The sequence below is a fragment of the Aspergillus uvarum genome (assembly GCF_003184745.1).
Source record: "Aspergillus uvarum CBS 121591 unplaced genomic scaffold BO82scaffold_81, whole genome shotgun sequence".
In the NCBI taxonomy this organism is placed as follows: domain Eukaryota; kingdom Fungi; phylum Ascomycota; class Eurotiomycetes; order Eurotiales; family Aspergillaceae; genus Aspergillus; species Aspergillus uvarum.
The window spans coordinates 28,922-55,055 of NW_020291378.1; the positions used below are offsets into that span (position 1 = coordinate 28,922).

Genomic DNA, 26,134 nt, shown 5'->3' on the forward strand with positions numbered 1-26,134 from the left:
CAGCACAAGCCATGGGGCTGCCTTGCCGTCGTGGCACTGCGTTGTTACCCTCTTCCCCCCCAAACCTGGCGAGCACAGCATAACTTTGCTGCAGTGGCAATATTCTAGCAATCTAACTCTTGGGAGAAGGCGGGGTTGGAAGGTTGAGTTGACTGGACCATTATTCTCCGATCCACATCGGATGTTATACTCGATTTAGATGTTGTGGCTCTGGGTGCGTCCCTGGGTGCGTCCGGCGTAAATTAAGCTTGCCATTAAGCCAGGGCTGCCAGTTTCAACAGCTAAGGCGCAGAAGGTTGTGTACCCGGGACATCGAGCTCGAAAATTAAGATCCTTGTTCATACTATCATCGACATTGATTCAGTACAAGGCATCGCTAAGAAGACTACAGGATTTCAATGAATGTGAGCGCTGAGATGGGGTACGGCTCGGTCATGTCACAGGCTGGATAGCTTATTTATGGTGAGTCTCGCCCGTCCCGAAAAACCTCCGAAACTACAGTTTGCCACACAAAGTCAACCTTAACCATATTTTCATGCACATCGATGTATCTAGACGCTCAGCGGCTGACCGGGGTGAGAAAGATGCGCAAAGGCTTGACCCCCCAGGTGTTGAAGACAGGGGTATCGTGGTCCCAATTCTCTGACTCCGGGGACAGCTCCCAGTCGAACTCCCAGATGAATCGACACAGCACCAGATGCAACTCGAGCTTGGCCAAACTTTGCCCAAGACAGTTGCGGGGCCCGACACTGAACACCTGCATCGCGTGTCGATCGTCCTCCGCATACGCCGGATCGCCCAACCACCGCTCCGGGACAAATCTCTCGGGATCCTGAAAATTGAGACGTGAGTTGTTGGCGGCAAAATGACAGATGCCCACCTGCATGCCCCCGGGGATCCAGTGCCCCGCAACCCAGGCCCCTTCCCTGGGAACTCGCCGAGGGAAGACGGCGGGCCCGGGCGGAAATCTTCGCATAGCCTCGGTGAAGCAGGCGGGCAGATACTTCAGTTGATTCACGCTGATGGAAGTGATCTCCCCCGGTTCTTGAAATGTGCTTCGAACCTCCTGGATTACCTTAGCCTTGGCATCTGGGTATTGAGTAAGGTAATACGTTGTAGCGCTCAGGGCTGTGCTGGTGGTTTCACTCCCGGCGATAATGAGCGTCGAGCAATTACCGTCGATCTGGTATCGTTCCAGTTTGTGGTATGGGTCGAGAAGATTGGCGGTCAAGTCGTTGTACGTCACCTTCCTCTCAATCCTTCGCTGGACCTTCTCATGGGTAAGCTGCCTGTGAGTGGCGAAGGTTTTGGCGTAGGATTTGGGGAGGACCCTCAACAGTGCGCTGGACACAGAGGGATAGTAGTTGAGGGCCTGCATAAAGCCCCGATACTTCATAACCTCGAAGATCATGGCGACCCATGGTTGATAGGTGGAGCTTTCAAGGCACCCGAAGGACTCCCCGAAAGCTAGCTCCCCAATCAGATCGAACGTGAAGAACTAGTAGGGACGGTCATACATTGACACTCAATAGCGTATCACGCCAGTCATTGGCTCGGAATGTAGTCCGCTCACATTGAACCAGGAGGTCATTTCCGGCGCGACGCCTTTCGATGCCTCCCTATGCAGCTGTGCCAACAGCAGGTTAATCTTGCCCTGGATTACGGGCTCCTGTTCTCGAAGGGCTGCCTCGGAGAAGCCCTTCGAGAGCAACCGCCGATAGAGGCGATGGAGATCATGCTCGGCCGTGACGATGGCATGAGGCGTTCGTGGACCGCGGAACAGCGGCGTATCTTTGCTCATCTCCAATCGACCAGGCTGCAGGCCGTAGATCGCCTCCCATGCTTTGCTGGAGGTAAACAGAATTTCATCCGGTGCGATCCGCACGACCGGGCCGTACTTCTCATGAGCCTGGTGGGCGAACCGGACCACCGTGCCAGATAATAAATGGTAGGAATGTACTAGGCGAGTCACGGCTGCAAGCCGCGGTCCTGGATATTTGGCAAGTGGATGGAATTTGAGCAGGTATACCGCAGTGAGGACGGCATACTGGATGAATCTGTTAGCCTATGATACTTACTCCATAGTAACCTCTCTTACTAGTATCGTAACCACTACTACTGTTGCTATGGTCCCCCCAAGCATGACTCCTTTGAGCGGCATGAGAGCATAGCCGACAGCCCACGACATGATGCTAGCGTGCCAGAGGCTTGAATCAAGCTTACAGAACAGAGCTGCATGAAACGAGGTGAGTCAGATACACCAATATACAAACCATGATTTGGGCCATATTTCTAGATTTCGAGTCATTGGGTAATTTACAGTCTACGTAAACGTACAGTGGGCAGTGTCTGGCATTCGGGCGAGAATCCCGGATGTCTGACGTCTACTAACTAACCTTTGAATCACCTGCTCTTTCCTCTTCGGCCATCTCCCAATTCCCATCCCTCTTTCAGCTCCAGACTTTCCCGCTTCAACTCTCCTCAACTCTCGTCAGATTCTCGTGTACTCAAATTTTCGACCTTCACCTACCATCTTCATCAGGGGACGCACGCTGAGTGTCCTATTATCTCCCGACTGGGAAGTTGGGTTTCACCACTGGTTACTCGAAGGGAGGCACGTGCTGCGATCTTTTAAAGCAGACGGAACGCAGATACACCTCTGGTTCACAACACACACACACACACACACACGCACACCTTCTTACCTCGCTGGCGCCTTGCGAGCAACACTATCAACGTCGACTACGACACACAACGGATACCTGAAGAGATAGTACGACCAGCTATGAAGGTGGAAGCCGACTCTGCAGTCGTCGATTGGGATGGCCCCGACGACCCAGCCAGACCAATCAATTGGCCGAGAAACAAGAAGTGGCTGAACATCTTCAGTGTCTCGTTCTTGACTTTTTTGACTCCCTTGGCTTCCTCCATCCTGGCGCCCGCCACGGGCTTAGTCCTCAAGGAGTTTCACTCCACCAACAGGACTCTTGGCTCCTTCTCAGTATCCATCTACCTGATTGGCTTCGGCCTTGGACCCCTTATTCTTGCCCCGTTGTCGGAGATGTACGGTCGCCTGCGCGTTTACCAAATCACCACGGCCATTTTCGTTGTGTGGAACATCGCCTGTGCTCTAGCCCCCAATCTTGGTGCTCTGCTGGCCTTCCGGATGCTCGCTGGCCTGTCCGGTAGCGCGCCTATGACGTTGGGCGCGGGCACGATCGGTGATCTCTTTGTTCCCCAAGAAAGAGGATTGGTCATGGCCATCTGGGGGGTAGGCCCGCTCATGGGTCCGGTGCTAGGACCGATCGCATGTGGTTACCTCTCCGAAGCTGCAGGATGGCGCTGGGTCCTTTGGCTGGTTGCCATCGTGGTAAGTACGAGCTGCTTGACCTATCAACTATTGTGCGTGCTCGTGCTGACACTCCCTCTTTCTCTCAGTCAGGTGTCGCGTTGGTCTTTACCCTACTCCTCCAGTCGGAAACCTACGAGCCTGTGCTACTCCAGCGTCAAGTCAACCGATTGAAACAGGAAACTGGGAACCCCAACCTCTACTCCGACAAGACTCTGAGAGTCAATGCGAAGAACAGCATAGTTCAGTCCATTGTCCGACCGCTAAAAATGCTTTTCTTGTCCCCGATAGTAGCGCTATTCTCAATCTATATTGGTTAGCTGTCACTCAGGCTTTGCATTTCGCTGTTTTCAGAATCGCGGTCTCTAATCACTTTTTCTCCGATCACAGGAATCGTTTTCGGTTACCTCTACCTGCTTTTCACGACAATCACCCACATCTACGAAACCACATATCACTTCACCCAAGGTAACACCGGGTTGGTCTATATCGGGGTCGGGGTGGGTGCTGCCATTGGGATGGCAATTTTCGGCGCATTGTCCGACAAGACCCAGATTCGACTCACGGCGAAGAACAACGGTCAATCAGAGCCTGAGTTCCGACTGCCTCTGCTGATTCCGGGTAGCACCTTGGTGCCTATCGGTCTGTTCTGGTACGGCTGGTCCGTCGACAAGCATGTGCACTGGATCATGCCCATCATCGGGTTAGGCTGGATCGGGCTGGGTATGATCGGAACGTTTTTGCCCATCCAGTCATATATGGTTGATGCGTTTGGCCCCTACGCAGCGTCTGCCGTGGCTGCAAACACCCTGGTCCGATCATTCGTCGGAGCGTTTCTGCCACTTGCAGGTCCCTCCATGTATGCGACGTTGGGGCTGGGATGGGGCAACTCGTTGCTCGGGTTCATTGCCTTGCTCATGTTACCGGTGCCGGTAATTTTCTATCACTGCGGCAAGAAGATTCGAACGAAGTTCGAGGTAACCTTCTAAGGTCACCTCGGTGACCGACGAATTGTCTGCGAATAGCGCTTTGTACATCGGTGACCTTACGATACATAGCTCTGATGGAATATAGTGAGACAGACTGGTTAGAGTAGACTTTGCCTGCTGGACGGAGCCATGTATGACTGGGAATTAATACAGAGCCGGAGTGAGGCGTGGTGAGGTCTTTACCCGCAAGTGCGCCCACCAGCGTGTGCAACCACAGGTAGTGAACCGTTAGCGAGGTTGTTGAGGTAATAGTGTGGCAGAAGGATCCGTTCACAGTGCAACGCAGGGGGCTTTCCCGCCTCTCTCATGTCGTACGTCCTCCGGCAAGGCGACGAAATGGGGTGTTTTGAAAAACCGACGAGGCCGGTCTGATCTGGCAATCCAGGCATTCAAGAGTGGTGTGCAGATTGGCAAAAATGAATGGTCCAGGCGAAGGTCGAACTTGGAAGCTAATTTGCACCACCAAATCCAGCCTTCATGATAAACAGTAGTGTTTGTCGGATGGTGCACAGTAGCAAGCCAAAGGTTGGTTTTTGCCTGAGGCACCACATACATTCAGCATGAGCGACTTTAATCCCCAAGTCGACGAGGCTAAAGCTTCCCTTTCCCAGCTCAACAGTATCAACCTCGACGATCCAACAGCACACAAAAATGCCATTCTTCAATGCCAGTCTGTCATCAATGCTCTGCAGAGACCCGGGGATAAAGCCTTGGAGAGCTTCACAACAGTCTGGCTCGCTCCATCATGTTGAAAGCGCAAGCTAACCACTGCAGTTTACCATCTTCCCCTGTCTTCGAACCGCAAGTGACCTGGGCATTTTCGAGAAGCTGAGCCATGGGTCCTTGACGCTTCAGCAGCTGGCAGAGCAGACGGGAGCGGAATCAAGCCTCCTCGGTGCGCTCAGCTCTCTAGCACGCTCTGATCGAACCAAAGCTGACCACCCCCAGCTCGACTCATGCGAGTCATCACCGGCACTGGCGTCGTGCGCGAATCCAGCCCAGAGGCTTACACAGCAACTCCTACGTCGGATATTCTGGGAATCGCAGCATTCGCCGCCGGTTTCCGCATGTTGTATGTCCTCACTGCCTGGGGTGATTCCGATCAGACGAGCTCGCTAACACTTCCGCCCCGCAAACAGCGGCAACATCGTCTCCAACCTACAGAGCTTCCCCGACCACCTCCAAGCAACGCAGTACCGCAACCCCTCTGACAGCGACAGCCCCTTGGGGATCTTCCAATCCTGCTTCCACACCGACCGCAGCTTCTTCCAATGGCTCGCCGCCAACCCCACCATCGCCCGCGACTTCAACACCTTCCAAACCACGAAGCGCAATCAACAGCACTGGAGCGACAGCTACCCCGTCTGGACGCGCATTACCACGGGCGGCGTTGACACCCTCGACTCTGATGCGCCCCTGCTGGTCGATGTCGGCGGCGGCATGGGTCACGACCTCCGCGTGTTGAGGACCAAGTTCCCCTCCCCGCTGCAGAGGGGGCAGATCGTCCTTCAGGATCAGCGGTCGGTGATTGAGACCATCCCCGCGGACCTGCGGGACCCAATGATCGAGTACATGCCGTATGACTTCTTCACGCCACAGCCGGTGCAGGGGGCGCGGGTGTATCTGCTTAAGCACTTCATCCACAACTGGCCGGACGAGAAGGTGGTGGACATCCTGCGGAACGTGGCCGCCGGGATGCGGAGCGGGTATTCGAAGCTGTGGCTGTTCGGGGGCATTGTGCCCGAGATGCACGCGCCGCGGATTTTGGCGAGGATGGATATCGTGATGATGGTGTTTATGGCGGCCATGGAGCGGACGGAGAGGCATACCACGGAGCTGCTGCGGCGGGCGGGGTTGGTGGTTATGGGGGTGGATGTGGTGATGGAAGGGTATGGGGTAATCGAGGCGATGTTGGAGGCTTGAGGAAGTTTCTGGTCGTATGTTCTCTGTAACCGTGGGAGTGAAATCTCTTGAAAATAAATAGAGAACGGTATTGTGTTGGGATGACAGGATAGATTGCTAAGGGGTGTCAGGAATGTACTATCTTGTCATCTGATGGCTTACCTTAATGGAGACACTTCACATCATGAGAATGATGCGGGTGCGGACACACTAGACGCTGGCAGTAGCTCTTTCAGAATTATAGCATACGAAGACCACGCACAGAGCAAGTACCACAGAGCAAGCAGGGAAATCGTCACTACGTAGACACCACACCTCGAGTCTCATCCTTCACTGACCGATATTTGCCTGCCGTACCTATAAAAGCCATCTCTCCTATGCCGCCTTCGCATCACAACTCTCCACCCCCACCCCCAACTAACCACCCGCAACCTCACCAACCCAAACCCAACCCCCACAAAATGACCACCCCGTGGCTTCCACCCTACGAAGAAGGCCTCCTCTCCTACTTCCTCCTCTACGTATGTCCATCCCCCCCCCCCTCCCTGCCCGACAAACGATTATAACCCCAACCAGAGCACCCTAGCCACCCTAACCCACAGCCTGGCAACCTACCTCCGCCCGCTCCCCTCCCTCCAAGCCTTCTCGGGCCCGAACGCGCCGGCCCGATCCCCGCTCCTCGCGCACATCTACGGCCTCGCCAACCTGCTGGCGGCGGGCATCCGGGGCGCGGCCGCGTACCACATCCACGACGCGCCCGTGTACGATCTGGCGCTGCTGAGTTTCGGGGCGGTTCTGGGGTTGTATGTTGCTGAGGTGGGCGTGTGGCGCACGGTGCGGGTGCGGGAGGGGGTAGTGCCTGTTGTTGCTGCGGGGATCGGGGTGGTGTGGATGGGGTGGTCGCGCGGTGGGTATCTATATCTTTTTGATTCGGGGCAGGGGGATGGGGTGGAGGCTGGAGGCTGGATTTTTGGATTGTAGTGTGGTTGGTGGCGGGCTGATGGGTTATGCCTGTTAGGAAGTATAGGGGGTGAGAGGCTTTCTAGTTTAGTCCGTGTGTTTTTTTCTGTCCAATGATGATGCCAGGCTAGTGATCTACGGACGTTGTTGCCTTTCGTCAGTTGATGTCTTGTTGAGCTGGAGAGCGGGCTTGTTTGTATGCTCGCAATACGATATGAACTTTCTTAAGAAGAATTTTTGTCTAATTGGCAAATGCTAGGATAATGTAGAAGATTGTAAAAGTGTGAGAAAACTTCTATCCACATTATTGATCTACGAATGTTGTTGCCTTTCCACAGTTGATACTTTACTGAGCTGTAGCACGCGTTGATTGTGTACTCACAATCGGAGGTGACCTTTGCTAAGGTGAATTATAGTTCGACTGCGAGTGCTAAAACATTCCAGACAAAAGTAAAAGAGAAAAAGAGAACAAAAAGAAAGCAAAGGACAACCGCATATACACATGAATGAAGCAGAAGTTCAAGCGACGGCTAGAAATCCTGGGAAGTGTGCAAAAAGGTATGACAAGAGTGGGATTCGAACCCACGCCATCAAACGATGATCAGGAAGCTATGAAGCTGTATGCTAAGGTAACCTTAACCTGACGCCTTAGACCAACTCGGCCATCTTGCCTTGATTGATGTGAGGGTGATGTTATTATCAAACATATTCTAGAAAAACGTGACGCATTCTCTATCACATCCTAACCACCAAGGAACAATACAAATCAAAATACGCCTCATATCGGTACATCCAACCCATCGTGCAACGCTACACCCGTACAATCTGGTAGCATTCAGCTCTCGCCTGCTTTTGTACCGCTGACGGGCCATCACCCGCTCGGCGGAAAGTCACCACGGAAGCCCTGCCCAGGCGATACAAATGGTACCGAGACCAAAACAGATGCCATGCTACATTCCGTTTCCACCGTGTGCGACCATCCTATCGCCTCTTGCCAGTCCAGGGCTCAAATCCGCCGATATTGAGCAATTGCCCGATTGATGGCCTCGTTATCGCACGACAAGTGCCCGATTGGGGCGTCGCCGAGCGGGCGGATGAAGGTTTCGGCAACCCCGACTCTCAGGCAACCTCACATGCGGATGACCTGTCTCCAGATCATGTGCAACGTTGCGCTCTGTCGGTCTGTCTCTCGGTCGCACGAGTTCCCTCGCTGTAACCGGACGATGCTGCGTCATGTTCTCAACCACCATCCCCGTGAGGTGACATCAGTGTTGCCTTGACGAAAGCTGACTCGACTGAAGCCATCCACATAGTGGTGGTATCGCGACATCATCTGGTCAGCCTTCTAGAACATCAGCACATGTCTGAAGCCTTACGATACCCGAGACCTATTTGTGTTGGCCGCCCGGCTTGGCAGAGTTGGAGCATGGTGTACATACGATACCCACAGATTTGTCCCCGATCCTTTGTCCTCATCAGCTGTATTGAAGAGCATCATCTTCAAAGGCGCAACTCGCAAAGTGCCCGCGAGCGACAATTGGCACGTGTCCACATGAGCGGTCTCAATTCTGATCGTTCCTCAAGGAATGTCGCGAAGGACGGGTCGGGTCTTTATCGAAAGTCGGCGATATGAAGAAAGGGCGGGATGGTGATATCCGATTGTGCGTGGTGTGGAGATGGTCTGTCCTCAGCCTCATGGGACGCGAAACGGGGATGATTATGGTAGAGTTTCGTATAGCCATTAGAATTGGGCAAGAGCGACTTGAAGGGTAGAATCGAGCGATGCTGTGAGCGCATCGGTCGTGTTGCGATCCACCGTTTCGCTGTTGCCGTAGGTAGTATCTCCACCCAGCAACGATGATTACAATAGCCTTCAGCCTGTTTGGCCTGTTTGCGTGTCTTCTTGGGGCCGGGGCCGGCGCGGCTTCCGAGACGATCACTCGCGATGTGGTGATTGTGGGCGGAGGAAGCACCGGCACCTACGCAGCCATCCGCTTCAAGGACTTGGGCAAGTCCTTCGTCGTGGTCGAGCGTAGCCACCGTCTGGGTGGCCATGCAGAGACCTTCTATCCAGCCGATCACACCCCCATCAACTACGGGGTCGAGGGACTCTTCAACACCAGCGCGACGCGAGCGTATCTACAGCGACTCAACGTCACGTATGAAGTGCGCGTGCCCGCTTCGTCCACGGACCAGTATCTCAACCTGAGAACCGGCGCTAAGGTGCCGGTCGAGCCCTTTGACGAGCAGCAGGTCCTGAAGCCATACCTCGATGCCATCGCCCAGTTCCCCTTCCTCAACGACGGGGTCTACGACCTACCCGACCCAGTCCCAGAGGATCTGCTGCTCCCGTTCGGCGACTTCGTGAAAAAATACCACCTCGAAGACACCATCCTCCCGAACATCAATCACGGCTGCGGCGACATCCTGAGGACGATGACCCTCTACCACGTCCAATACCTCGGAATCCCGCACGCCAAAGCCCTGGGAGATGGCTACATCCGCCCCGTGAACGGCATGGCCGAGATCTACACCCGGGCGGCGAAGGAATTGGCCCCCCCACCTCCTGTTCAGGACGACCATCCGAGCCGTCCGTCGCACTCACAATGGCGTCGAGGTCACCGTCCGTCACGCCAACGGGACAACGCGACTCATCCGCGCGAACCAACTCCTCCTCACTATCCCCGTGACGCTCGAAAACCTGCGCGATATCATCGACCTCGACGCGCACGAAACGGACCTCTTCGCCCGCTGGCGCCACCAAACGTACTACACCGCCCTCATAAACAACACCGGTCTCGTCGACGGGGTGAACCTCCTCAACATCGACCCGGACAACCCTCTGTCCGTGCCATACGAGCCATTCATCTGGCGGATCGACGCCCAGCGCGTTCCCGGATACCGCACCATCAAGCTAGTGGGGAACCAGTCCTTCACCGCGTCCGATGCGCGGCAGTTGTTGGTGGAGACGTTCGCCCGGCTCCGTGCGCAAGGTACGTTTCCGACGGCGCGGATGCCGCAGATCGTGACCTGGGGGGACCACACGCCGGCGACGATGAGTGTGAGTGCAGCGGAGATACGGGATGGGTTCTACAGGGAATTGTATGGCTTGCAGGGACGGCATCGCACGTTCTACACGGGGTTGTCGTGGGCGTCGGATTACTCGAACTTGCTGTGGGCGTATACGGATACCGTGATTGAGCAGATGCGAGCGGCTTGGGGACAGACGATGTGAGACATTGTCGCTCATTGTTTCTGGGTGACAGGGAGATGCGGAGATGAATATGTCATATTGTTTGTAGTCTCTGAGTTGTCGTTTATGGTTACTGTGCGCCTCATGCGTGTTGACATTTCGACAGACTATTCATGAAGAGACCGAATGTGTAATTTGTTGGTACAGTAGATGAAAGACACAAGGCTTTGCTCAACAAGGCCCAGTACCAAGGTCTTGCGAGTAGGTGTAGAAGAGTCAGCCCATCTGAGATAGTGAAGATGAACTCACGAATGACCGTACTTCCGTAAAACCACATACACCTCCACTAAAGACTTCCTTTCTCTCTTTCGTCGCCATTTCAGGACAACAGGTTGCGGAGCGCGCGCGTCACTCCAGTCCAGGCGCAGCATACCGTTGGGGCTTGGCGCATTCATGCTGCAGACACTGACTCTCCAGCTCGCATTCAGCCATAAATCACTACTACTCCGCCCATTCCTGGCCAGCCAACGACACCGTGAGCATCCAGCCATGTCCCCAGCCCAACGCCAGGAGCAACTCGAGTCGCCCGTCACCGCCTGAGATCAAATGATAATCTCGGCCGTACGGGACCTCCAACATCTCTCCCAGCATTGAGCCATTATACGTTTCGTCTCCAAGATAATGTCCGCCGCGCAGGTGTGCTTTCAGTGCGTCGCAGCTGGGGTCGCGTAGCGCAATGCTCACTCTATCCGATTTCTCTTCCGCCCGGATGCCAGAATTCGAGGAAGCGCTCGCTCGCTCGCTCGATCCATATCTTACGCCTCGCAGGCTCGGGGACGTTACTCATTCAACAAAGTGCCGAGATCCTGGAGGACACCATGCATATGATCCCATCGCGAGAGGTCCGCGCGATGATCGATCGCGCGGCGGGTGATGACGAGACGGAGGATCCATTATTGAGTAATTAGAAAGCTGCGCCTGTTCTGGACAAAATTCGAGGCCCTTGATCTCCCGTCGGGGATTGTAGTAGTTGATGAAGAGATCTGGTGCGATTTGGGTAGAGTGTTAGGCTTGGATGGGTTTGATGTTTCGAACTCGACGTCACTGTACCAGGCGCTTGCTTATCTTCTAAGTTCAAGTATGTGTAAGTGGGACTGACGGCGGCTGCTTGAGTTTGTTGAGTGGGAAGTATGGAGACTGTTCAACATTACCGACAATAAGGACTGGCATTTCGATCCCACAGCCTATAGGTGTGCGGTGAGCACGGTTGAATGTGTGGACACAGGAGAAGAACCTGGAAACTCAACAAGTGGTCCACGGTAGGCTTTCAGTTAGTTCCTTGTGAATCTGCGGGGTGCGGGTGCGGGGTAATTTCGAAGCGACTGTCGGCCGACCTGACCCTCCGGTGCATGACAAAACACCGGCATCTTCAGAGAAAGAACACAAAATGACTAAGATTGATAGTGTTGACCGTTCCTCATAGCAACTGGACTAACTCAGCCCCAGTTGAGCATACGAGTCACACTGACATTCTGCTGGGGCATAAACGAATTTATTGAACCTTCCCCGCCACATGTACCGAGTTCGATGGACCTCGGATGTTGAATCTCAAAGGTGGTCGTGATCTCGTAATCAATGTCCCCTCACGCCCTCCAAGTTCGGGTTTCCCTACGGTATACCTAGGTACTTAGTACCAGGTACCATAACAATGCCTGCATGTGGTGGGGAGAAACCATTCTGACCGAGGTATCTTCCCCGCTCGTTGCATTTGGCCAGACACACCGTATACATAGAAATCCCTGCCACCGACCGTGCAAGCCCATCCTGTCATCCGATCCTATCCATACAACGCACCGTCACGACAAACGCACTGCCATACGCCTTAGAGGATCAAGAATCCATACGTACTCACAAAAAATGGAGCCCCCCAACGGCAAGAAACCCTCCTCCTCCACGGACGGATTCTTCCAACCACTTCCTGTCATCCCGCCCGCATACACCTCCTCCTCCTCCACCAACAACAATAACAACCACCCCCAATTGGCCACCGAATCCCCGCCCTGCGACGACACCGCGCTCGCCCGCGTGCTAGATCTCTACCTTCCCCCGAACTGCCCCGAGCCCACAACCGCTATCCACAACCTCTCCCGCCTGGCCCTCGACCCCACCGTTCTCCGCCTCTCCACCGACGCAGAGGTAAACCCCCCGATCCTCCGGCCCCTCACAACCTTCGGCGCAGAGAACCGCGTCGACCCGCTCTGGGTTGGGGAAGGGTGGCGCCGACTCAAGGCGATCGGACAGGAGAAAGGACTAGTCTCTGTCGCGTACGACGAAGAGAACGAGGGGTGGAACCGACGCGTCCATCAGTTCGCGTTGAATCATGTGTGGACGGGCAGTGCAGCGATGACGGGGTGTCCGGCGTCGATGAGCGACGGGGCGGCGAAACTGCTCCACGCGCATCGGGACAACCCGGATGGGGACCAGCCGGGGCGGGGGGCGGTGCTGCGGGAGTCGTATCGGCGGCTGGTCGCGCGGGATCCCTCCGTGGCGTGGACTTCGGGCCAGTGGATGACAGAGCGTCGCGGCGGGAGTGATGTCCGCGGGACGGAGACGGTGGCCCGCCGCTTGACCGGGGATGAGATTGCACAAGATAGTGCGCAAGGCAGGGACCGCGACGCGCATGGGCTGCCGCTGGGGCCGTGGCGCATCGATGGCTTCAAATGGTTCAGCAGCGCGACCGACTCTGAGATGACACTTTTGCTGGCGCAGACAGGGAAGGGACTGAGTCTGTTCTATGTGCCGATGCGCCGCTGTGCTGGTGAGGAAGGGAAGGTCCCGGAGTTGAATGGGATCCGGATCCAGCGGCTGAAGAATAAGCTGGGCACTAAATCCCTTCCTACGGCTGAGCTGGAGTTGAGGGGGGTTCGAGGGTGGCTAATTGGGGAGGAAGGGAAGGGGATTAAGGAGATTGCGACGGTCCTGAACATTACCCGGCTCTACACGGCCGGCGGCTCCCTTGGGTATTGGGGCCGCGGGCTGGCGATCTGTCGCGCTTACAGTAAGATCCGGACGACACAGGGGAAGCTCCTTCAAGACAATCGACTGCACGTGCGGTGGATGGCGGGTGAGACGGTGAAGTACTGGGCGGCAATGCAGCTCACCTTCTTTGCTGTGGCGTTGCAGGGTGCCATTGAGCAGGACTGGGATTCAACGGCCCGAAACACCAAAGCTGCCAACTTGATTCCCAGAGCTAAGGCGACAGCCGCAGCTCTACTCCGCCTGGTCACTCCCGTGATGAAGGGTATAGTGAGCGTGAATGCAGTCCATGGACTTCGCGCCTGTATGGAGTGTCTGGGTGGCGTGGGCTACTGCGAGAGTAATGAAGACGGGGGTTTGCTGAACATTGCCAGGATTTTCCGCGATTGCGCAGTCAATGCTATCTGGGAAGGCACTGTCAATGTGATGGCCGAAGATGTGGTTCGAGTCCTCAACGACAAGCGTCTAGGAAAGGGAAGACTAAGCGAGACGGTCCTGGGTGCATGGGCGAGACCTTTACTTGCAATCTGCAAGCCGAAACTGGAGCAAGAATGCAAGAATATTGAGCAGTGCTTGGATGCCTTGCAATCGATTGTCTCCCGACACGTGACGGAAGAGCTCCTCTACCAGGGAAGGGAACTCATGCAACATATCGAGGTGATTGTATGCGGCACGCTGCTGATATACGATGCTTCTCTGGACGATAACCAAGTTGCGAAAGCGGTTGCTTCTCGGTGGATAAGTGGTAACACTACATCAAGTATCCATGTCTCTTCACCTTCGATCGGATGGTCTGAAGAGTCTGCTGCGGACAAGCAGATATTTCTTGGAGGCACTCCATCGACACACGAAGGACTCTCCAAGCTGTAGATATCTCCAGGATGCTAGGATTGACCATTTGATCGAGCCTCTCTCTGTTGGAATATACCTTTGTACGCCTAGGATCCTCGCCAGAAACGGTGAATTGCAATAGCACACGGCTTTATGGCCCAGTGGCTGCGGGCCCCTAATTCGGTCACAAACAATGCAAACAAGCCGGAGTGCTGCAGGCAACCACACTTTGATTTGGGTAAGTGATTGTATCTTTGCAAGACCTCAGCATGCTCTGTAGATGGTCAATGGCTGGCCGATCACTCCTTCGGCTCCCATTTTCAGCCGCGCCACACATTGACCTCGCATTCATTCTGACAAGCGCTGCAGAAAGTGGGTCAACACCGCTATGGAAGACCCTTCCGGACGAATAACCGGGCGGCGCTGATTGCCGCGCAAATGCATGTGAGCTGTACAAGTGTTGGATTCGAGCCTCTGTTTGCCAAGACATGGTACGGACCAGGGATTTGTCACGATAATCCTCTTTGACTGGTCGGATTCTCAAGATAGGCGTCTGCAGGCGTTCCTTCAGCCTCGACCCGGATGGAACATGTCAGACTTGCACCCCTTGCTTCTGAGCTTGTTAGCACTTGAAGAAAATGATATAAGTAGCAAGTGTACTCCCAGCGTTCTGCCTTGCCGGCAAACCCTTTAGAAACTCACCTGAGATAAACAGCAGCGACCATGACGTACCCCAGTCAACACCCAGGGCAACCACCTGCGAAGCTTCCCCGCACGGGTCTCGCCCCTCTCCTCACCACGCTAAACACTCCCGGTGAAATCGAACTCCCTGACGGCTCCATCGTTCCCGTCAACCCGCCCCACCGGCCAAGTTGGCGCGTCACCTTCCACACCCCGGCCTCCCTCCGCACCCCAATCACCGAGCTTGCCGTTGGTGAGGCCTACGTCAAAGGCACCATCAGCATAAGCGGCGACCTAGCGACGCTCCTCGCATCCCGGCCTGATTCTGAGGATAAAGTCCCCCTGCGCCAACGTCTCCGCTTCCTCTGGGACTACTATTTCCGTGCTGGCACTCGTATGAACGCTCAATCAATCAACGAGCACTACGGCCGCGGCGACGACTTGTTCCTCACATTCATCGACACGCGGTACCGGTTCTACACGCACGGAATATTCGATCAACAGGACACAGACGGACAGAGGATAAGCATAGAGGATGCGGCCGAGCGCAAACTCGCACGGATGTTTGCCGCCTTGCGATTGGAGGCCGGAATGCGTGTGCTGGATATTGGTGGGGGCTGGGGTGGGGTCACGGAATACTGTGGCGCCAGAGGGGTACATGTTACCACGTTGACATTGCTCGAATATCAGGCACGGTATGTTGAGAAGATGCGGCAAAGGTTGCAGTTGCCTGGGCACGTGCTGGTCGGGGACTTTTGGGTGTGGGAGTCTGAAAGGGAGTTCGATGCGGTCGTGATTTTAGGGGTCATCGAGCATTTGCCTGATTATCGGCGGTTTGCAAGCAGGGCGTGGAATTTGCTGAAGGTGGGAGGGAGGATGTACTTAAATGGTTCGGCAGCGGTGGAGAAGTACGCTGTCAGCCCGTTCACGAGGCGGTATGTTTGGGGTGGTACGCATACGTATATGGCAGTGCAGGATGTGGTGGGTGAACTTTTGATGCATGGATTCGCAGTGGAAGAGGTGGTACAGGAGACCAAGGATTATGGGTGGACAATGGAAGAATGGGCGAGGAGATTGGATCAGGCCAAAGATAAGATTGTAGCGGGCTGGGGCGAAGAGACCTATCGTGTCTTTAGGCTGTTCCTGTGGGGCGGAGCGCATGCATTTTCTGTCAATGCTTTGCAGGCATACCATGTGGTAGCCGAGAAGACAGCATCTAGAGGGCCGAGACCATCGGCCGGCAGGAGACTGGTGCAGTTCTTTGGAAAATTGAGGTGATTGCTGAATGGAAGGTTTATGTAATGGTCGCCATGCAGATAGTTAGTCAAAAGAAGTACTTACCTTGCGCCTTGGTCAACTAAGAGTTGTTGTGCAGCTGGAGACAGCTCGATCACATCATCATGAATTTTGATGTTTTGTAATCTGCCAACATGTTGTGTGGAGTGGGACGAATATGCTAGTGGAAGTGAATGGTGAGCCACGTTAACTGACTACATCGCATGTCCATAATGGCGAGATGCCCACTTTCTGCGAGTTATACAACGCAAAGCAAGCTACAGGATAGAGGTATCATCATCAGCGTCAGTGTAATGGGGAACTTGCTCCAACCGAGCCTAGTAATGCTCTTTAATTGTTGTGACCCCGTACAAAAGAACCGTTCTTGATCTTTTTCTTTCTACCAACTGAATGTAGGGTGATAGGTTCTCCTGCAGTGATCAAATCGAGGGTCGGGGGACCGACAATGGTCTTTGCGGTCAAATCAGCGAGTCGTCGATCAGGATACTCCATCTGAGACGATTTGTAGGCAGGAACAGTGTTGGCTTTCGCGACGAGACTTGTGGTAGTTGTTGAAATTTCTAATTGACCAACCCAGAGGAACAAGCCACAGGAGAACGCACTCGGGAAAGCGACAGAACAAAGATAGCAACTAGGATCGATTGAAGGCAGAACAACTAAAGGAAGGACCGATGGGTTAATATGTATAGAACATTGAGACAGCAAGAGGTAATTCTGACAATATTCATGCTCTCATGACTAACTCACTTCCTAAAACTTGCCAGTGAAAGATGAAGACCAGGATAGTATTTAGGCTGAGATGTTTTGAGCGCGACGATGTGGATAGGAGCTTATCTGCGTGGATGAGTGAACGTGAGAAAGGGACTAACCGCCAACAACGGCGGGAAGAGCGCTGCAATCAGCCCGCAACATAAACAGATAAAGATCTGAAGAGGTTCAGGCGACGTCCTTGCAATGATAAGGGTACTCGGCATACTACTATTGGAGTTGTCAGATTGATGGTGATGTTGTCTGTGGAAAGTTGCTGCAGGTGTTCCGCAGTCTTTCGCTACACGGAAATTATGTGCACAATTCCTGGCTCAGCATAAAGAGCTCGAATTAGTGCAGCGAAAGCCAATGGAAGCTCATCCATCCTTAGTATTCTTCGACTCGAGTTTTGACCTCGGTCATGTAGGCCGAATGAGACTATTTAGAAATGTGCCAGAAAGGCACTGCGAGCATCTAGTCAATCATCTCATTGAGACATGCTCACGGACCAGACATTACAATAGATAGTCGAATGGATCTTATGACGCCATAGAGCTAAGTGTATTTTCAATTCCGCTCGGCGTCCTGCCGTCCTGCCGGACATTTCTTTCCCCACCTCGGAGATGACTACCGAAGCAACATAACGTGCACTACCACGTCCCCCAGACTCTGATTTCACAACCTGTCTATCGAATGACCAAGCACCAGAACGACAGCTAGATTCGCCATCAAGTCCCTCGACCACCTGGTGCTGACGGTGCGGTCCATCCCTACGACGGTGGCCTTCTACACCTCCCACATCGGAATGCGACATGAGATCTTCACCTCTCCGAGCAGTCCGGACGTCCAACGGTCTGGTCTACCAATAGACTACATCTAGCCTGAATGAATCCTCGTGCTGATTTTGTTTAGTCACTGCCTCATCTTCGGTTCACAGAAAATCAACCTTCATGAACACGGCAAAGAATTCGAGCCCAAGGCCCAGAATGTGATACCAGGAAGTGCGGACCTCTGCTTCCTAACTGATATCAAAGTCGGTCAGGTGAAGAAGGCTCTCGAGGAGGCTCGCATTGAGCTGTTGGAGGGGGGTGAGATCGTTCAGCGCACCGGAGCTCGAGGCAAGATCCACAGTGTGTATTGTCGCGACCCGGACGGCAATTTCATTGAGTAAGTGTTTGTCTCTTGTTCACAGGCTTGATTAGTAACATGGTGTAGGATCTCCAATTACGCGTAAGGAGACCAAAAAGCACCGCGTGGAGTTTGGTGGTGGTGCCGATTGTCGATAGAGCGTGGATCGGCTTTGCATGCAGGAGGACGGTGGCAATGTCTTGCTATCAATTTTAGTCAATAAAACCTCGTCTAATTGAGCCTATATGTCTGCCTTAACACACAATGGAGATAGTTCAAAATGGGGTTGGATGTTGTGCCCCAATCTGGTACGCGCCACCTGCTGCAACTCCGCCCCGTTGGCCTTGTATGACCGGGCTTAGTGGCTGTAAGCGCCCGTCACAAGTTACCTCAGAAGCCGATGAGTGAGGTATAACGAATCAATAGCTGCGGTAACTCCTGTGCCACCGGAAGTAAGCTAATCCTGCTGCTGCGGCAATGCGTTGATGAAGCTTTGTTTGCCATGCAAACGCAGTGTATGTGAGACAGGGGAAGTGAATGGCGGAGACACGGTATAAGTACCTCTCCTTGTCTGATCGCAGCAATCTTCATCCACCTTCCACCTCCCATCCCCCGAATTTCTCCCGCCAATAACCTTTCTTCATAATCACCAAGCTCATTGATTACCATCTTAATTCCATCACCTTTATCATATCCGGCTGCGCGTCAGAATGGGCGTCACCTTCTCTATGCTCAACTGCCTGGTCCCTACCAAGCGTGCACGTGCATCTGCTCAAACCAGCACACCTCCTACCTCGCCCCCACAAGACTCGGAGCTCCTCACCATACTCCTCACCACCCCGACCGTCCCCGAGATACAGAAATCCACCAGCGAGCTCATTCACCCAACTGGCTGGACCGATTACCTCGCCCGCGGCGTCCTCGCGGGCCTGGTTAACGCGATCGAACAAAACGCCTCAATGGCCCAAGCAGCCACCGAGGCCCTGCGACGCGCCTCCGAGGAAGCCTTCGAGTTCGCACAAGAACACCCCGTGTATACAACCATCCTGGCCCTGGGAGTGTTGGTGGCACTCATGCCGTGGGTGCTTGAGGTGCTTGGATTTGCCGAGTTGGGCCCGGTGGAAGGGTCATTTGCCGCGTGGTGGCAAAGTCGGTATGCGGGATATGTGCCGAAGGGATCTCTGTTTGGTTTCTTTCAGAGACTTGGGATGGTCTGGCATTGATATCTGAAGCTAGAGATTTGTGGATGGATGGCAAGGTAGTGATTTAGCACCTTGAAAGTGAATAATTGATGACGGCTGTATACTGGGTTCCCATAATACACATAATACAAGAAGACAGTGTTCACAACGATTGTGCTTCGTACGGAGAATAGTACACCGGTCGGCTCTTGCGGGTAGTGCCTGCGGTGGTCTAGAATAGCCTGCATGAATCCGCAAGAGGAACCGGTACTATTTCCATTACATTAAATAGGTTAAATGGCTTCTCCTAAACTGCAGGCCTGCAGACTGGTTATGCACGAGATCGACGAGACCCTCGTCGCCGACGGTCGCACCCGATCGTCGGACCGAGATTGAGTTAAGCAATGTAAGATCTGGATCCGGTTCCAGGGGTCCGTTAACCGCCCGCTTGACTTGTCCCTTATTGATGTTTGTGGGGTTCGAGAATTGAGCCTTGACAAACCGAGGCGCCCGGATTTGCGAGCAAGCGTGCTGCCAACACATTTTATCGGTGTAGTAACAGGTTGCATGTAGTGGGGAAAGTCGAGACATCGACGGTTACAAATGATTAAGCACCCTGCATGATGAGAGCGCTGGAATTTTCCGCGATATGCGCACAATTGATCAGGTCATAGTGGGGTGGATGCGGATGCGTTGTCGCTGCGCGGTTCCCGTGATCAGGTACAGCTGATTCCCCGAGAATCGGCGAGAATGAAGTCCCTTCATGAAACAGGAGCAACTTTTGAACTATGTCTAGTGGCAGTGGCAAGAAAAAAGCTGATCAATATCGAAGACGTAGTACCCATGATGTAAACTGATTAGAAATGAGTATGTTATGTACCATTCGAAGGCCGGGAAGAGGCGGTTGTCACACCCGCACAATGGGATTGTTCGAGTGCACGAGGGGGAAGAGCGCGCTAAACGCCCGCTAGGAGCGGAAAAGTCCCAGACCCACCTCGGCTAACCCGCTTACGACCTGCTGGATCGAGGCAATTCAATGGAGAGAACTGAAGGAGAGGCGGAAGCGAGAAAAAAAGAACAGCTCGTTCAAGGTTCCCGCTAGCCTTTTCCAGTCCGACTTGCGCCAGCTGACTCTTCGGTCTCAAGCCGATACGAGAAGTAGATATTAACATATCATTTATTATCGAATGGTGAACCCTGCTTAGCCACGACAAGGTTCGGTGAATTCCAGGCTGCATGCCGTTTCTCTCAGCAGGATGACATGCAAATGACATGATCTCGCAGCTTGTCTGTAAGCTCGGAGGAAGAGTGGCGGTATGGTCGATTGGATGTATCGGAAATTGACATACATACATATGCGCAACTGAAGACTGAAGAGCTGCAAGAAATTTCGCTTCCGCTCCGCGGATTCAGCCGAAGAAATCAGCTAACACGAAAGGTACCACCACTTGCGATGATAAGGTAGTCTGAATGGATCAAATCTCCAGAGACCAAAACAAGAAATTCGGGGGGATGGAAGGGCTGAGAGCGATCGACTAACCCGAATGCGGCAGGTGACTTGAGAACTAACTAACAGCGGGTGGAGCCTCCCAAGTCTCTCTCCGAGTCTCCGTCGAAAGTCCATGAAGGCAAAAGTCTAGCCTTGTCCGAGTTCAGATCTTCATCTCAGCTTGGAGGCGCGCCTGCCGAAGCGTTGACGGGGCGATTGTTCTTCTCACATAAATCTGGCGACCCCAATGTATTCTCCGAACTTCCTCCCTTCTGTTATTCTGCACTCGCTCACCACTATCAATTCCGTTTGCGGCCGCTCACGAGCCCGACTCGAAGCCACTAGGATTCACCATCCTCGCATATATAATCACACTCGGATAGAAGGAGGTCACTGCATCGTGTGTATTGTATGATGACAATGGCCACCGCTGACCTTGAAAGAACGCCTTCCGGTAAGTGAAGCCTCCACTCCGACTAATGGCCCAATACTGACCGTCATGACCAGCTAGCTCACAAGAGTCGGACGTCGTCGTTCTAGAGTGGGAAGGATCTGATGACCCAGGCAACCCTCTCAATTGGCCCCTTCATCGAAAATGGATTGTAACAGCGATCCCCTTGTTCACGACGTTCACAACACTCATGAATGGAACCATTATCACCGTCGCCCATGAACAAATAAACGAGGAGTTCGGGATCAGCGATGCAAGCTTCCCGCACTCGTACTGGCCCGTCACCTCATGGACTATCGGCGGTGCATTCTTTTCCCTCCTTATTCTCCCCGTCATGGAGGACTTTGGTATCCGGCGCTGCTTTCTAGGCACGTACCTGATCTTCCTCTGCTTCATAATTCCCCAGGGGCTGGCCCACAACTTCGCCACCCTGATCATCACCCGATTCTTCTGCGGCGGGTGCGTGATGATCCTCGCCAACACCGTCGCCTCGGTTATCGGCAATGTCTGGAGAGACGAACGCGAGCGCAACATGCCCGTAAGCCTGTATATCCTCGCATATCTCTCTGGAAGCAGCATCGGTCCCGTTATCGGCGCCGCGATCCTCCAACACCTGTCCTGGCGCTGGATCTCCTACCTTCAGGTGATTTGGTTCGGCGCTCTCTTTCCGATTTATTATTTCCTTTTCCGAGAGTCCCGGGGCGCCGTCATCCTTGCCCAACGCGCGCGCCACCTCCGCGCCAAAGGCCAAAATGTGTACGCACGCGAGGAATTAAACAAACAACCCAGCCACCAAATGCTCCTGGCCAGTATCAAGCGACCCCTGCAGCTGCTGTGTACTGAGTCGGTGATTTTCGTCTCGACACTGTGGTCCGCCTTCACCGTCGGGACGCTTTACCTCTTCACCCAGACCGTGGAGCAGGTTTTCAGCGGATTATACGGCTGGAACGCTGTGCAGGCCGGCTACGTCCAGGCCGCAATCGTCGTTGGCCAATGTCTCGGCTGGACCACGTGCTTTTACTCCGCGAAACTGTACTTTGACTCCGCGCGTCGCAACACGGAGATCCCCGGCGCCCCCATCCCCGAGGCGCGTCTGTACACGGCCGTGGCGGGCGGCATCCTGGGCATTGCGGGCGGGATGTTCACGTATGCCTGGACCTCGTACCCGAATATCCCGTGGGTTGCGCCTGCGGTAGGGCTGGCCATGGTCGGGGCCGGGAGTGTGACGGTCGTGTGCGGCATTGCGGACTATGTCGTTGATGCGTACAGTTACTGGGCCGGGAGTGCGGTCGCCACCGTGGCGCTGGGCGAGAATATCTTCTCCGCGTTCCTGCCGCTCGCGGCGCAGAGTATGTACAATACCTTGCGCTTCCAGTGGGCGAGCACTCTGCTGGCTCTGATTTCGCTGGCCTTGGCCTTTGCGCCGGTTTTGGTGCTGATCTGGGGGAGGGAGATTCGCGCGCGGAGTCCGTTCATGAGGCAGTCGATGCTGGAGAAACAGCAGGAAATCGAGGTTTTGCCTTCCTCAATAGAGAAGGAAGGAGCCGGTGAGGGGAAAGTGCCTGTATAGACTGAATATTTGATGATTGATGCCTTAGATGTACAGTACTTCTGACTAATCCTACATATGTTAGTTATTAATCAACCGCATTGGGAAGAAACTGCCCGAAGTCAGCAGCATGCCCAAGCTAAATGTTCCTCACAACCCCATAGAACATTGGTCATTTGCATTGAGTCCGCAGACAAACTGTACAAGAAACAACCCATACCGTGAACGATTCTCGGAAGATAGAGACCCGTTCAATTCACCCTGCAGAGTCGACCACTATCTAGATCATAATCCCACCGATCGCTTCCCACACCAGCCAGAACAAACAAGCTCTCAGTCGGATCGTACTTGGCCTTGACCTGCAGCAACCGGTCATAGTTTGCCCCGTAGAAGTCATGCTTGAACTCAGGATCAAATGGATTAGCCTCATTCATGTACGCCCCCGACTCCGGCGCCCACAGCTGCCACATGTGCTCCTTGGCCTCGTACCATCGAGCGGCGTCTTGTAGCGCCCGCTTCGGAGAGCCCCAGTCCCCTGGAGGGGTCTGTTGCACTCCCGGGCCGCCTTGTAAACCGATAGTCGCGAAGGTTCCCACGGTCGCGTTCTGCGCTTGAAGCGCGGTTTTGAGATAGCTGGTCATGTCTGTGCGCGCCGTGTCGAGGAGCTCGCGACGGCCCAGGAGGCGACTCGATATAACGCTCTGGCTGCCGGCTGCGCTGCTACCAGAGATGGCGGAGATGAAGGAGGTGTAGTTTGCAACATTGGAAGTGCTGAAAGTGATAGTCACTGCACTACTGCCACTGTCCGTTGTCGATTCACGTCCAATTCGAGTGAGGACCGGACGGACCAAGGCTTCCATGGCGGATGAGGTAGAGTTGAAAGACCAGAAGACTTGCGAGATGACCACGCCGGTGGTAGCTTCAGAGAGGGAGGCAAACCGCACCGCCGCCTCGCCAGTTGACATCATACATGCCCCTGCTAGACCGGCATCCATCAGATCCGGAAGTGCCTGGAGGTACGACACGGCTGCTTCCCAAGATTTCTCGGCGCTGATATTGTTGCGGTCGGCTCCTGGGGCGATCAAAAGGTTTCCCATAGTCACGTTGCTCGGAGCCGGATGATGTCGCAGCACATATTCTGTGACCACACCATACAGACCCGGCCCGCCGCCGCGCAGCGCCCAGAACAGGTCCTGGTGTTGCGCATGGTTGACTACCAGTATTTCTCCCTGGGTGGTGACGACGCGCATCTGCAGTACGTGGCTAGCAGCGAGACCGTAGGTTTGGGACAATGGACCGTGTCCACCTCCTTGAATGTAGCCACCAAGTCCGACGCTGGGGTCTTGGCCGGTGGTGACTACTCGGCCCTCAGCGAGCGCGTATTCGAGCACATTGCCCCACTGTTGGCCACTGCCAATGATGTATACATCCTCCGTGGTATTCTTGGTTGGATGTTTCCATGAGATATCGCGCTGCAACTTGCGGAGATGGTGAGTCCAGATTGACAGAGCAAAGGCACCGCTTGACCTAACCATGGAAACATATATTAGTACTGACGTGTGACCCAAGGCGAAGCGTTCACTTTACCGTCCATTCAAATCATGCCCAGTGCCTTTAATAACTATGCGGATGTTGCGGTCGGCAGCCCACTTCATTGCCGTCGCAATCTGAGTCTCCGTTGTGGCGTTGACAATGTATGCCGGCAGTCCCCCGGTTGTACAGTCCCGGTCATGTACATAACCTGTCACGTTTGGCGGTAGGCAAGAATTGTTCGCGTAGATAGGGTAGTCAATGGAGTCCGGCTGGCTTGCATGCCAGAGCGAGTTGGTCCACTGTGACTGAACTGTATTGCATGAGATGTGGGACTCGAAGGTGCTGTTAGGCCAGCAGGAGGCAGCAACGGGAACTGTGCGAAGCAGATGACCGCCAATGGATGCGTTCAAAGACAACCAGTCCGCCTCAGAAGGCCATGTCACCCCAAGAGGGTGGTTTTTGCACCTGCCTGCCATTGCAGGCGTGGTAAGGCAAAGCGCGGACCAGAAGATCAGGGGTAGCATTTTTAATGTCGTTAGATTGCCTGGACGAGACAGGGCAGGACGCTTTATAGCTATTCTGTAGCTTCTAGGTATGTTTAGCGCTTTGGATTGTGGCCCTCCAAAACTGCTGCTCATCGTGTTTTGGATGTCTCTAGTGCACATCATCGGGTTCCACCCTGGTGTGGAATAGGCTGTTGATCGACCGTGCCTTGGCTGCAAGATACGGATACGGCGTTGATGCCGAATGGAGTAGGATGAGAGTACGGAAACCTGCCACAAGGTGTTAGGAAAGGGCCATTTCAGTACCTGTATGCTGGGACTTGCGACCGGGATAAGATCATGGGCCTGATCTTCTCAATGCTAGAGAATACTCTCTTGATGCATGGGCCCAACGCAATAGGTTGTCCAAATCCTGCGGAGTGGTCTTGCGAATGAGCTTGAGACAACGCCATGGATTCTGCAATCAGAACTGTACAGGCCAAATCTGAGTCTTAGAATCAGACTAGATACAGATTGTCTTTCAGGCGTTGGTTAAGTCAGCGATGAACTTCAAAAGGTAGGTGAAGACTTCAAAATTGAGAACTTGATGCGTTTCGGGAAAGTGAATACGAGCACGAGTCAATGGCCCAAAGCGGCAAGGCACGGTCCAGCTTTGTTGCCTAAGGGAATTGGAACCTCCGCAATGCACAAACTCTTCATAACGTTATGCTCGACTGATTCGGACCCCTCTCATATCTCCTCGCTTCGATTAACTATGATTTGTGACTTCCTTCGCTTAGGCCGCAGCTGAATGTTGTTAATCACATGCTCGACTCAGGCAGTCAAGACAGCTCGATCTAGCTTGAATGCGTTTGTGCGTCAAGCTGCAGACTTCAGCCAGCCATGTCGCCAATTTGCCTTGCGGTGAGTGGGTGAGCCGAATGCCCCGGAATTTCCAAGCTCAGATTCTCAAATTTCACACATAGAGCTTTTCAAAAGGTTGCTAACAAGGCTCCAGTAAGGGAAAGCTCATATAGTGAGACATGCAGCAAGCTGAACCGAGCTGTCCTGCAATCACTCCCTATACGAGCCAGCGAAGCTGTCAGGCCGCTTTGTGGCTTGCGCATCGACGTTCGCTTCGCTATCCATTCCAATATGCACCAATCAAACAGCTCCCTGATTTGCTTGGGCTTTGGGCTTTGAACCCTCCAAAAATGGGGAGACAAGCAGACTGAATGATTTGCAAGACTGTACTGTGTGGTCTCAATTAACCAGCGACAACTACTTAACCCCGATCAATGGGCAACAGTGTCGCTTTCACGGTAATAGTGCACACC

General features: G+C 53.9%; 10 protein-coding genes and 1 non-coding gene across 11 annotated transcripts; 8 read left to right on the forward strand and 3 right to left on the reverse strand.

The window, feature by feature from the left end:
* Nucleotides 1–559: 559 nt before the first annotated feature.
* Nucleotides 560–2,188, reverse strand: BO82DRAFT_378650 (cytochrome P450; the record flags this gene model as incomplete). The annotated part of the gene is made up of 3 exons (XM_025637637.1): nucleotides 560–1,498; nucleotides 1,574–2,047; nucleotides 2,099–2,188. 3 exons carry the CDS (start codon nucleotides 2,186–2,188, stop codon nucleotides 560–562), a joined length of 1,503 nt encoding a protein of 500 aa, XP_025486807.1.
* Nucleotides 2,189–2,785: 597 nt separating this feature from the next.
* On the forward strand, nucleotides 2,786–4,338 carry BO82DRAFT_346602 (MFS transporter; the record flags this gene model as incomplete). The annotated part of the gene is made up of 3 exons (XM_025633761.1): nucleotides 2,786–3,370; nucleotides 3,439–3,664; nucleotides 3,740–4,338. 3 exons carry the CDS (start codon nucleotides 2,786–2,788, stop codon nucleotides 4,336–4,338), a joined length of 1,410 nt encoding a protein of 469 aa, XP_025486808.1.
* A 560-nt stretch (nucleotides 4,339–4,898) lies between these two features.
* Nucleotides 4,899–6,261, forward strand: BO82DRAFT_436470 (putative O-methyltransferase; the record flags this gene model as incomplete). The annotated part of the gene is made up of 4 exons (XM_025641117.1): nucleotides 4,899–5,066; nucleotides 5,113–5,233; nucleotides 5,287–5,410; nucleotides 5,478–6,261. 4 exons carry the CDS (start codon nucleotides 4,899–4,901, stop codon nucleotides 6,259–6,261), a joined length of 1,197 nt encoding a protein of 398 aa, XP_025486809.1.
* A 397-nt stretch (nucleotides 6,262–6,658) lies between these two features.
* Nucleotides 6,659–7,221, forward strand: BO82DRAFT_436471 (Erg28 family protein; the record flags this gene model as incomplete). The annotated part of the gene is made up of 2 exons (XM_025641118.1): nucleotides 6,659–6,761; nucleotides 6,817–7,221. Exons 1-2 carry the CDS (start codon nucleotides 6,702–6,704, stop codon nucleotides 7,219–7,221), a joined length of 465 nt encoding a protein of 154 aa, XP_025486810.1. The 5' UTR covers nucleotides 6,659–6,701.
* A 540-nt stretch (nucleotides 7,222–7,761) lies between these two features.
* On the reverse strand, nucleotides 7,762–7,872 carry BO82DRAFT_t305. Its single transcript has one exon. It is a non-coding gene; the product is annotated as a tRNA-Leu (tRNA).
* A 1,185-nt stretch (nucleotides 7,873–9,057) lies between these two features.
* BO82DRAFT_387163 (FAD-dependent oxidoreductase) lies at nucleotides 9,058–10,435 on the forward strand (the record flags this gene model as incomplete). Its single annotated transcript, XM_025638293.1, has 2 exons — nucleotides 9,058–9,768; nucleotides 9,818–10,435. The coding sequence occupies 2 exons, from the start codon at nucleotides 9,058–9,060 to the stop codon at nucleotides 10,433–10,435; spliced, it is 1,329 nt and encodes a 442-aa protein (XP_025486811.1).
* A 1,575-nt stretch (nucleotides 10,436–12,010) lies between these two features.
* BO82DRAFT_201644 (putative acyl-CoA dehydrogenase) lies at nucleotides 12,011–14,707 on the forward strand. Its single transcript, XM_025630611.1, has 2 exons — nucleotides 12,011–14,498; nucleotides 14,630–14,707. The coding sequence occupies exon 1, from the start codon at nucleotides 12,110–12,112 to the stop codon at nucleotides 14,297–14,299; it is 2,190 nt and encodes a 729-aa protein (XP_025486812.1). The 5' UTR covers nucleotides 12,011–12,109; the 3' UTR covers nucleotides 14,300–14,498; nucleotides 14,630–14,707.
* Nucleotides 14,708–14,983: 276 nt separating this feature from the next.
* Nucleotides 14,984–18,218, forward strand: BO82DRAFT_406947 (S-adenosyl-L-methionine-dependent methyltransferase; the record flags this gene model as incomplete). Its single annotated transcript, XM_025639606.1, has 4 exons — nucleotides 14,984–16,215; nucleotides 17,693–17,836; nucleotides 17,897–18,151; nucleotides 18,200–18,218. 4 exons carry the CDS (start codon nucleotides 14,984–14,986, stop codon nucleotides 18,216–18,218), a joined length of 1,650 nt encoding a protein of 549 aa, XP_025486813.1.
* A 430-nt stretch (nucleotides 18,219–18,648) lies between these two features.
* BO82DRAFT_358945 (interferon alpha-inducible IFI6/IFI27 family protein) lies at nucleotides 18,649–19,453 on the forward strand. The gene has a single exon (XM_025636433.1). It carries the CDS (start codon nucleotides 18,823–18,825, stop codon nucleotides 19,333–19,335), a length of 513 nt encoding a protein of 170 aa, XP_025486814.1. The 5' UTR covers nucleotides 18,649–18,822; the 3' UTR covers nucleotides 19,336–19,453.
* Nucleotides 19,454–20,969: 1,516 nt separating this feature from the next.
* On the forward strand, nucleotides 20,970–22,908 carry BO82DRAFT_358947 (putative MFS transporter). Its single transcript, XM_025636434.1, has 2 exons — nucleotides 20,970–21,236; nucleotides 21,290–22,908. Exons 1-2 carry the CDS (start codon nucleotides 21,203–21,205, stop codon nucleotides 22,801–22,803), a joined length of 1,548 nt encoding a protein of 515 aa, XP_025486815.1. The 5' UTR covers nucleotides 20,970–21,202; the 3' UTR covers nucleotides 22,804–22,908.
* A 36-nt stretch (nucleotides 22,909–22,944) lies between these two features.
* Nucleotides 22,945–24,818, reverse strand: BO82DRAFT_321375 (putative isoamyl alcohol oxidase). The gene is made up of 2 exons (XM_025632734.1): nucleotides 24,370–24,818; nucleotides 22,945–24,309 (listed from the first exon to the last, which is right to left on the reverse strand). The coding sequence occupies exons 1-2, from the start codon at nucleotides 24,789–24,791 to the stop codon at nucleotides 23,034–23,036; spliced, it is 1,698 nt and encodes a 565-aa protein (XP_025486816.1). The 5' UTR covers nucleotides 24,792–24,818; the 3' UTR covers nucleotides 22,945–23,033.
* Between the last annotated feature and the right edge of the window lie 1,316 nt (nucleotides 24,819–26,134).